Consider the following 11,832-nt stretch of genomic DNA (forward strand, 5'->3'; position numbering starts at 1 on the left):
ATTCAGAAGGGGCACATTCCCAGGGGATTCCAAAAGGAGTTTAGAGTGGAGTAGACCTGTATTCCTAGCATTTACAATCCACATGATTACTTAACCGAGCACTTCTTCCGTCCTCATATGGCGTATGTCAAAGACTATTGGTGGACTCCTACACTACACCCCAGAAAACAAACTGAGTTCACAGCACCACATCACTTAGGAGTTTTATATTAGCAAAGCACACTGATGTAAAATCACAGAACAATGGTGTAACCTATTGAAGTCAATGGTAGTTAAAATGTTGCTACTGCACCACCACTAAGAAGTAAATGGTCCTGTAGGCAGTGCGGGCTATACATGGTAGGAAGTTGAACTATCTGTGGTAGCAAGTCTCACATACAGGTGGAGTTGTACTGCTAGGTGAGGGGAGCTGGTGAGGGAGGTCAGGGATCACTCATGTGCCTGGTATTTTGCTTTGTGACATCCTTAATATTCAATGGGAATGACTCACCAAGGTACTCTTATCAAATTTGCTTAATAAGCCACAGTGAGGGAAACCTCCAACGTGCCAGTTTCATTACAAAGATGTTGAGAATACATGCAGACAGTTAGCAGCTCATCCTCTGTGATGTGCAACTCCACCTCTAGGTCAGCACTGATACTGCTGGCAGGCTGAATGCCTACAGTATATGTGCTGACATACCGGTGGCGCTGTGCTGTCAGACAGCTTCTACTGGATCCAACGAGTCTACAAATGGTTCGGCAGTGGCCATAAGTCAGGAATGAGTAATGGGATTCATTGCCATCAAATATTTCAGAATCTTATTACTCAGTCCTTGAATTGTGGTTTTCTTTTACATGTAGTATGGTATCATTATGACATACTGTGTAGGGTCCATACCCTTCGTCCTTTACCGTATTATACCCTACCTGCATTATATTCTGCCTTGGGACAGGGTTATAATTTAGAATATTTGTCATGCTGCTAAATGGTAAAATCTGTTTACTATACTACTCTGGGCCTTTTCAAATTCAGCCTGTTATACCATGGAGATATGAAAAAGGGTACATAGTCACTGTAATACATGTAGGTTATATGTCAGTGGCAGAGGTGTGAGGAGATCAATACAACAGATTGCCCAGCAATGATGTGTGTAGACAGGAAGGTAAACCTATGATAAGAATATGAGTAGATTTCTCCCCTTTTCCACTCTCTCAGACAATCCCCCTCTATAACAGATGACAGTAATTTTGTTTTACACATTTATGCCACTCTAGTGGTGTAGAGTGATAAAGCCCTAACTACAGCCCAGCCAACCCAGATTCAATTAACAGTTCGGGTGACTGATGGAGTGGCAGGGATGGATGGGCCTTACTTTTCCGGGGGTGTCTTAGTTGCATTCCTTGATGATCACTGTTGAAGGCTGTAGACATGGGGGCATGGTCCTAACAAGGGAGAGGATATGAGCATTGAGCTGCTGTAGAGGAGGTAGAGCAATACATCAGCACATCCCCATTGCACACTTACTCCTTGGATACAATAGAGACCATGGGGGGGGGATACAGAATGTAGGCCATAATGGGAAAAAACCCTGACAGAAGCAGTAACCTTCTTGATCCCCAGAATGCTCTTATACTCTCAGTCCTAGCTCAAACTTCTTAAAAGGCTTTCATCACCTTTCCAAATATTTAAACTTGTCAGCATCATCCCCTGTATACAATTTTTTCAAATATTAACTCTGATTCCTTCAGTCGTAATGTCACTCCCCTCCAAATACTCATAGTGCCTACTTTGGACCCAAGCTCTTCTGTACTATCAAGTCTCCCAAGGACCAATACTGAATCTAACATTCTGACCACTTCAGTGTTCTCCATCTTTCATCCCCCCTTGCCCTGTCATAGCTAATTCCCATTGGATCCACCGCAGTTCCACTGCTTTTCATCTCCTTAACCTTACATTCATGTTGACTGCTACTACACAGAAAAAAAATCAAACATTCTCCATTCTCTGCAGTTTATAGGTATTCCAAGTTCTTCTTTAACAATCCTCACTTTACTTGAGTTCCAAAACTCCCTCATTCATCGCTCTCTTTATTTCTTTATAAATCATCAAACACCGCCATTATTTTCACATCCCTTAAGGTGCTGTCACCACTTTCTCTTTTATTGCCTTCATCTCACTTCCTACCTATAGTCCTTTAACTGTCCTACTGACAATTTTGTTTCAGTATCCTTTTTGCCCACCATTTAGCCCATCTTCACTCCAGTTCCATCTCCACTTAATGGTCCTCCTGCAACCATATTATCTCCACTAATTTTCTATTTCTATTTTGCTTCTTTCTACTGAGCATACTCCTGCATACCCCCCATAGGTTTACTAAGCTAGCTCACATTAGAATTGCCCTTTCTTCTCCCAGTTCACCCTATTATGTAAGTCTGCTTCTCCTGTGTTTCCTATTCTTTAAGTACTTTTCAAACCATCCCCCAAGAATTCCTCTCATTTAATGATTCACATTCATTCACTTACCACCAGCCACCTCAATGCCTTTTTTTACTTTCCACTTCCTCAGGTCCCATCTGAAGCTCTTCTCTCCATCTCTCTCTCTCTTGTGCACTTCCCTCCCCATTCCACTTTAACTGTTGCATTATCTGAAGTACTTATCTGTAAAATGTTTTCTGTCCTCCTTATGTCCAGCTTAGTGTATCCATGGACTAGCAACTTACATAACCAACTGGGTTCCATGCAACCATTCCTTGAAAAAAATGCATCTGTCCCCAAGTTCACCCACTACACATTCTCCCAGGTTTATCTATGCCATACCCTTTTGAAGAGCCTCCTGACAATGTCTGTGAGAAGCACAGCTGCCCCAATTGAGGCCATAGTGGTGGTTTAGAAAGGGGGCTAGGGAGTAGAGACAGAGCCAGGAGCATCAGCTGTATGACAGATGCTCCAAGACTTCTTTCTAGCCTAGCCCCATGTGCTGATACTGGGTCACCAAGGGATGGCCAAGGAAGATGTCCCTGACCCAGAGCCTACAGCTGCCACACTTCCTTGACCCTACCAGCTGCTCTGACTACTGACCTTTGCAAGGTCCAGTTTCCACAAGGGTTAGAAAGTTATTCATTTTTTTCAACATGCACTTTCTTTCTCAGGATGGGCACACCTATCCTTTCTGCTAGTTCCATCAAACTCCAAAGTCACTAATAGTTAGTGGGTCACCTGAGTTGTTGTCAAGGTCATATCTCTTTATGCCATTGAAGATGGCCGGGAAACTGTGTTTTGTAATAAGGAATAGATCTCCACAATTCCTCGTTAGCTTATGTAGCTTGATGAATCAGAGAAGTCTTTTACAGAAATGGGTGTGGCATAAGTGCTTGGATTATACATTTAATGTGTGTGCATATGTGTGTGTGTGTGTGTGTGTGTGTGTGTGTGTGTATGTATGTGTGTGTGTATGTATACGTGTGTGTGTGTGTTTATACTTGTGTGTGTGTGTGCATGTGTGTATATACGTGTGTGTGTGTGTGTGCGTGTGTGTATATACATGTGTGTGTGTGTATGTACACGTGTGTATACGTGTGTGTGTGTGTATGTATGTACATGCACGTGTGTGTGTGTGTGTGTGTGTGTGTGTGTGTGTGCGTGTGTGCGTGTGCGTGCATGTGTGTGCGCGCGCGTGTGTGTGTGTGTGTGTGTGTGTGTGTGTGTGTGTGTCTAGTTGCATTTAAGTGTATAACTATGCACTAACATCTACTATTCCTGATGAAATTCATGGAGATTACAGGCTGCATCAGCAAACTTTCCTTTCTTCTATAGATTCCAAATTATGTGTGTGTGTGTGTGTGAGGGTCATAAAGCAATCTCAAGTCAGTGTAAAGATATAACCCCTTTATGATATCCTGGAACTGCATTGCAATCTACTGTGGGGTCTCCTTCCACTGGTCCATGAGTGGAGTAGCTCCAAAGGGAGCTATCTGATGTTCTTACTTAAGACATTCTTACACTACCCCATTTTGACTGTTCTGAGTTGAAAACAGCAGTGGCTTTTCTCTAATATTCTCACAGATCAGCAAGCCCTTCATCCTCTCATGGACAATTAGCATAGCATTTTTGAAGAAAAAAGACTAATTGATACTGTTTTCACCTGTGGGTATATTTGTTTTATCACTACTTACCTATCATGTGTATAGGTTTGGATGGAGGATGAAGGCTGTTTATTAGAGCAAGAGCTTTATCTAAAGACTTCGCTCTAGTTTAACACCATATCCATAGGACTTCACCTTGTGTTTCATGTCATTCTTTCCTCTATCATTAATCATAAATAAGACTCGGTGCTATTTAAATTCCTCAGATGCCCTCCACATTACCACCACCAATCCAAAAATGACGAATGCTTTGATGCCTAGCACACTATCACCACCACCTCACATTTGGAAGAAAGTCATCATCTCTTATCCTTGAATATTTGGTCTCAGCAGTAAAATGTTTGTGGGTATGTTACAGATCTAGTCAGATTATGCCAAAAGAACAGGTTTGTCTAAATACAATAAGTATGCCATGTCTTAGTTACTAGCCCATATACATGTCTGGCTTTGGCTGTGTTGTGCGCTACTGTTTCTGAAAACAAGGAGCAATACCATTGATAAAGCTTACCTTTGGCAGAGCCTGATATCCACTCAGAATGAATTTTTCTTAATGCCAAGAATGTGGACACAGCTGTCCCTGTACTCATATTTGGAGCGGTAGTACATAGTGTCTGTACTGTAATGAAGCATTGTACCTCCTATAGTGAAACATCACTGCTGCTTCAGCGACTAAACTATTGAGTATGGTTCATTTAGATAGCGATCATAATCTCTCTCAGAACACAGTCAAGACCTGCTTAGAGGTAGGACATGAACTACCATACTGAAACCTCCAGCAGACATTACCAACAGAACATAATTTCTCATTTGGGTTGGCAAAGATTCACTACTAGTCAGTCTGCTGGAAATTCAACTCATCACCAAGTGGTAATCAGCTAATAGGTCTGCCCTTGTCTTTCAGTAAACATCTAAAACATGTTGCCTTGACATGGTTGACATCATCATCAGCATAAAATCTCTAACTTTTGAGCCACATTATTGTGATACTAAGAGCATGTATAATGTTTGAGCATGGTTTTCGTTATGAATAATCCTTGATTTGCATATAAGCCCAATATCTAGCAGCCCTTTGCTCCCTACTTTGCCTATTCAGGTTTTTCCTTTGTTAACTGTCTGAGCTTTAATATTTTCTACTAAAACTAACCAGTTAGGAGGTTGCACAAAGGTTAAACATACTTTGCACAGCTGTTTGGTGCATCAGCATAAAATGGTATTCTTGGCATGTCATGGTCACATTGAGGCAGACCTCTTATTCATTCATTCACTCATTCATTTATCCAATTCTTCAGTAACCTGCTTAATGCACTTTCAGCATCAAGGAAGAGCTGGAACATGTCCCTGAACTCATCATGGACAAGACTGTGAACTATGACTCTGATGCATCCTATTGCAGCACAATCAGCAGTATGGCATGCACATCAAGCAGCAGTTTTGAAAATTGCATGTTCAACTCACAGTGTGTCTTTGGAAAATGAGGCAGAAAATGATGCACCCAGAAAAAGTTGACATAGACAGAGAAGACATGCACAGTCAGCACAGAATGCATCAAGCCAAGAAATGAACTAGAGAATCAAACATTATGAAGCAGCAGTGCCAGCAAGTGTGCCACAGTGCTTCCCACCACACACACTCACACACACACACACACACACACACACACACACACACACACACACACACACACACACACACACACACACACACACACATGTATGCACACACACACACACACACACACACACACACACACACACACACACACACACGCTTGTATGCACTCTGCACACACACACACACACACACACACATGTATGCATACACACACACACACACACACACACACACACAAACACACACACATGTATGCACACATGCACACACACACACACACACACACACACACACATGTATGCACACACACACACACACACACACACACACACACACACACACACACACACACACACACACACACACATGCACACACACACACAAACACACACATGTATGCACACACACACACACACACACACACACACACACACAATCTCTAGCTGTACAGGCCTTAGCTGAGAACATGTCATTTTTGTAGCTACTCTGGCCCTCTTAGGAGGACCAGCTATACAGCTGGAAGGTGGGCCTACTTCCAGACCACACACTGATTACAAATATGAGTATAACTAAGCAATTATTTTCTATATCTTGCATCAGTTCAGGATCTTTCTCCACCTCTATTTCACATCCAAATATTAGACTCTTGTCAAGTTTAATGTTGCCTAGATTGGTCCTATTTTGCCAACTAGCAGGAAGTGAACTCAACTCCCATTCTTTATCAATTTGCAAATGAGCTCACAAATGGCTTCATGTAACCAGTTTGGGCTAATCCTGTCTGAGTAACCTGGGTACCAAATCTCACAAAGACAGGTAGCTCAAAACAGGTAAAGGCCAAACTTGAGCATTAAGAAATGAATGCAGCAAACAACTCATGGCTCAAGGACACAATGAGCAAGACTTTTATTCAATAAGTATAACCATTAGCAATACAGTGCTTCTTTAGGTCTACTGAGTGCAACAGCAGCAACTTTTAAATACATTCAATCTAGGTATCACATGACCAGAATCAACCAGTGACAACAATGATTACATAACACACCTAAATGGGCAATGTTAAAAACTTTTAAAAATACAGTTTGAACAATAAAACATATGTTTAATGGATCTATATTTAAAATAGGTTACATACTGCATATCCCATTTAATCCTGGAGGACAATCAGCTTAAAATCTGCAAAGGTGTACATTTTTGTTGTTTCCTCAGCAAACTTAAGGATTTTTATTATGTTAAATTTGTTTCTGAGTGCTACATTCTTTGAATGCAGTTATGTTTTTCTCACATGCATTCCTGTCTCAAACACTTGCTGTAATATCTTGCCCAAGCTTTTCAGCTCAGTCAGACACTCATTCATAAGTCAGGTAACCTACCATAGTCAAGAATCAAACTTAAATCCCCATACTACCTAATGACTTTTAAAATTAAAATTGTTTTAATACACTTAGCAGTTAAGTGTACATTTTTCCTCCCACAGAGTTTCTCAGGATGCAGCAGATTTCTTATTAACCTATTACTGTAGCACATATTACACTGATGAGGACTGTTCCTTTTGACTGTATTGTCAGTATTGGTGGCATAAAAGAACTATACCAGTATGTTAAAATAATGTCCCATGTCAATGTTTTGTGACATCAGTCACATAATGCTTATAATTCATATTTTTTTCTGTTTCCTCCTTGTCCCAATTTCCTGCAAGTCCTTTAAATCTTAAAACTCTAATTTTCAAGATCTTAGTGCCAAATCTTAAATAAAAAAGTCAAAATCATTTAATGCAGAAAATTATTAATATGATAGAGATTACATGGAATCAGCAGCATAGACAGAATTATATAGGTTCCAATAACTCAATCACAGTCAGTTCAGTTCAGTATACATTTGTAAAATCCAATGCTACATAGGTTTACAATGGCTTCCTACCATAAGTCATGAGAAACAATTAAGATAATACATTTAGTTTCTTCATATGTAAGCACTAAGCTAACTGCCCTTGTAGACCATTTTAAACCTAGCCAATTTCTCTTGGTGAGAATCAAAGGCTGTACCTCGAGCCTGTGAGGTAAACACCTTGACCATTATGCCAACCCACCCTTTAAGAGGAAATATGATAGTTATCACACCCTGATACTGATGGCTGGAACACATTGATACCAAGCAATATTTATATTTTTCAGATATGGTAAATTACTAAGCAAAGCCGGATAAACTAATGTTGTATATCTAGGAAGCTTGTCTTCTTTGTCCAGGTCCTATATGTAGGACCAGTCTTCTGGTCTGATCATAGACCAGTTCTATTTTTAGCTAGATAAGTTTATATCCCCTATGTGGTCTAAATTAGGGAATCTTAATTAAATGCTGTGCAAGAATCAAATTATTTAAATGAATGCTCAGGACTTCATATTGATATGTAATGTTATGCTGAGAAGGAACACATTCAAGTAGTGGAAAGAAGGTAGATGAAGACGGTCATTAAAATGTCTTAGTACAATTAGATACCTGATATCCCCAAAACATTTTTTCTACTTTCAGCTAGGAATCCACCATGAAGGTGATTTGTGAACATGCAAGCATCCAGTGTAGTACAAACCATGAACCTAGCAGGTGCCAAAAGGTTTACATTATTGGAAATACCCTACAGGATGTGTAAAAGCTATGTTTGATTCTGTGATGTAGGAGTACAAAACAGTTCTCTATAAATTCCATTTTTAAATAAGCTCAAAAACATTCACAGTGGAAATTGAAATCTGCCTTTCAATAGTGACAATGTCATTGCAAACATTATGAGGAGAGTTTTCCCTCTTGCAACCCCATACTACCATAATCATCTTTAATAACACTGCAACACAAGGAAAGGGGAATTTCTTGCAGCAAACACCATGAATAGAGGGCATTTTCTATCAAGAAATAGCATGAGACTATCCAGAAAGCTATCAGTGCCCTGATTGTGTGTGCTTTCATTCAGCACATTTCAGATGTAATCACATTTATGTGACATTTTTGTGTTTCTGTCAAATAAGGTTATTTTACCAGTGTGTTCATTTTTTTTTTGTGAATGGAAGAATGCATCCACAAAAATGCAAAATATCATTTAGTTCTGGTAGCTGTCTGAACAATAAAGACAAACTGTCATTGTCATTGTATTACACTTGGGATACATAAGAAAAATCTGTTTACAAGCCAGCTAAAATATTTAGATAATTAGTGAATATAATCACTTTTAAGCTTTCTGGAATCCAATTATATTATTGATTGAAAATTTGTCCTTTTCTTTGCAGTCTCAGAAGGACCCACGGCTGGTTGAAAAGATAATGGAAGACCTGGACAACAATAAAGACAATGAGGTGGATTTTAATGAGTTTGTCATTCTGGTAGCAGCATTGACAGTAGCATGCAATGAATTCTTCGAGGAACAGCTGAGACAGAAGGAGGCAGGAGGGTGTCACTAAAAGTAATATAAAATATAACCTTTTAGCTAAAGAGTGTACTAGGTTATATTAGAGAATTATTCAACCTGTACAAATCTTAATGCTTGAATATATGTTAAAATGAGCTGCTGCTTTATTAAACAAAAACATATAAAAGTTTTATTTGTGTCTGATTTTCTGTGATGTTTTTAAATTAGCACTGCTGCATTGTTTATACATTTCTGTGTCTCAGAACCTTTTATTTTCTAAACAAACCCCGGGATTCATGAAGCTTGCACCAGGCGCAGGAGTAGTGTCAGTGATCTAACGCCAAATATGGCCGCCTTGCGATTCAGGTACGAGCTGTTTCCACATGCACTACCAGCGTAAGCCAGAGCTGCGCAGCTCCCGGTGCATGTATGCTAATTACCCCATGCGCAGCAGTGTAGCATGCAAATGAAGGTATATAGCGATTCATGAAGTGGTGCAGGCGTAGCGTAAGCATGCAGAAATGTAAACCAAAAAAAGGTTTACATTTTTTCAAACATAAAATTGGAGCCATTAAAGTAGACCAAACTTACATATTATAATGTTAATATATGCCAATGGATAAATATATAGCCAATGGCATAAAAAATGCACAACACATAAAAAATAACATCTAATGTCTTGGCCACACTAACGCAAAGTAAAATCGCAGTGCATCGGTGCGCAAACGGGATCGCAATGAAAATATATTTAGATTTCATAAAACTGCAATGTAACACAATTCATGAATTCCCCATAAAAGTCAATGGCACGCATGCTACACCACAACCATGGTGGAAGGGTTGCTAAGGGTCTGTGACAGTGTTCTGCATGGTAACTAGGAATTAGTAGTCAATGCCATGCAAATGAGGCAAGTAATACTGAATCGCAAAACCCCACCGGCGTAAGGATGTACCACACAGCATAGTGGTACAACACCGAGGTGTGGCCTGGAGGTAAACATGATATCAAGAGAGGGGTGCGCCACCATAGCTGTAAGCACATTGGGGCATTGCTAATCTGGGTTTCCTGTTGCGAAGCAAAGCCACAGGATAGGGGTGTGGAAGTAGCCATAGCTTTGCTTAGCTGAGAGCATGCAAGGTAACCAAAAGTGCATGTGAACGTGGATAAAAATGCACTCGAAACCCGGTAAATGGCTGTGCGCAGCACGCACCATAGCTGAAACAGGAAGGATATGGGTAGACAATAAGGAAATGCTGCAACATGGTAATTGGAGTACAAATGAGTAATTAACACCTAGAAACTCGCAGTGGGCCATAAACAACAGCTAACAAGGCTGCTAGCAGCTACTTGCAGAACAGGAAAGGGGAAGTGCCGTACTGCAAAGAAAAGAGAACTGTAACAGCAGAACAAAGCAAACTTGCAGTAGATCAGCTACATAACACATTTTGCAACACAATCCTGGTTTGGGAAAGTACAAAACAAGAAAGCAGGCGGCTGGATGCATGTCTGACAATGGGAGGGGAATCAAGTTGAAAAGTGAAGTAAAGGGCAATAGATGAATCACAGCAGCCAAGCGTAAGTCAACACCAAAGGTCCCACAATAGCAGTACCTGCTGTAAAACCCATAATTAAAATACCCTGCAGCTGGAATTGCACATACACACCCAATTACCCCAGCATCATCCATTGCACAATAGTATAAGTGTGAAAGCCTCACACACACACTTGTGTACTCCCAGACACTCTGCACCATTGATGTATACAGATGGGGAACTTTTAATATGTACATGTTAGGGGCTGCCATAGCTTTGATTCACCAGCATGTGTTGGAGACTGACGGTGGTGTGGAGGATGATGCTGACAACCATCTCCGGCACCGAAGAAGGAGAAGAGTGTTCAGACCCAGGGTAGCCTACCAGGGGCTACATGATCTTGAGATAGTAGAGCATTACAGTGTGGACAGGGACACCATACAGCAACTTGTTGAGTTGTGCCGGCCATGCCTCAGAGCCAGAAGTAACAGAGGGGAACCCATCCCAGTGGACATGAAGGTATGTGTAAGCTTAAGAATACCAGCCACAGGTACCTTTCAAAGGCCAACTGGGGATATCATTGGGATCTCACAGGCATCAACATCCAGGGTACTCTACCAGTTCCTGGATGCCATGTTACCACATGGCAATGAGCACATATACTTCCCCCAAATGCAGGAGAAGTTGGCCAGCAATATGCGTCTCTTCTACCATGTGTCAGACTACCCAGAGGTACTGGGTGCAATAGACTGCATGCACATACACATCAAGGCACCACCCAGTGAGCAGGGTAGGCGATACATAAACCGCAAGGGATACCCCTCCATCAACTGCCAGGTCATGTGCAATGCCCAGGGCATTATCATGGATGTGTGTGCTGGCAGCCCTGGAAGCTATCACGACTCCCACATCTGGCATGCCTCACAGCTGTATCAGGTATTTGCCAGGGGAGACATCCCATATGGACACCTGGTGGGGAATGCTGGCTATTCACTGGAACTGTGGATGATAACTCCCATCAGAAATGCACACACAGCCATGCAAGAATACCATAAAGAGGCACACACAGAAACCAGAATCATCATAGAGCTCATGTTTGGGATGCTGAAATCACAGTTCCGTTGCTTGGACATATCTGGTGGAGCCTTGCAGTACTCTCCAGGCACATGTGC

The 11,832-nt window shown here is 41.0% G+C and overlaps 1 protein-coding gene across 2 annotated transcripts in view; it reads left to right on the forward strand.

Moving 5' to 3' along the window:
• The window catches only part of S100Z (S100 calcium binding protein Z), a 19,508-nt gene extending 10,190 nt beyond the window's left edge, over positions 1–9,318 (forward strand). For both annotated transcript variants that reach the window (XM_044064488.1, XM_044064489.1), the window contains exon 3: positions 9,009–9,318. In XM_044064488.1, the coding sequence (XP_043920423.1) occupies positions 9,009–9,179 (171 nt within the window). In that variant the 3' untranslated portion in view covers positions 9,180–9,318. The remainder of the gene's footprint in view (positions 1–9,008) is intronic.
• Positions 9,319–11,832: the final 2,514 nt, after the last annotated feature.

This window comes from Protopterus annectens, chromosome 2.part2 (genome assembly GCF_019279795.1).
Source record: "Protopterus annectens isolate FY-2018-M chromosome 2.part2, PAN1.0, whole genome shotgun sequence".
NCBI lineage: Eukaryota > Metazoa > Chordata > Ceratodontiformes > Protopteridae > Protopterus > Protopterus annectens.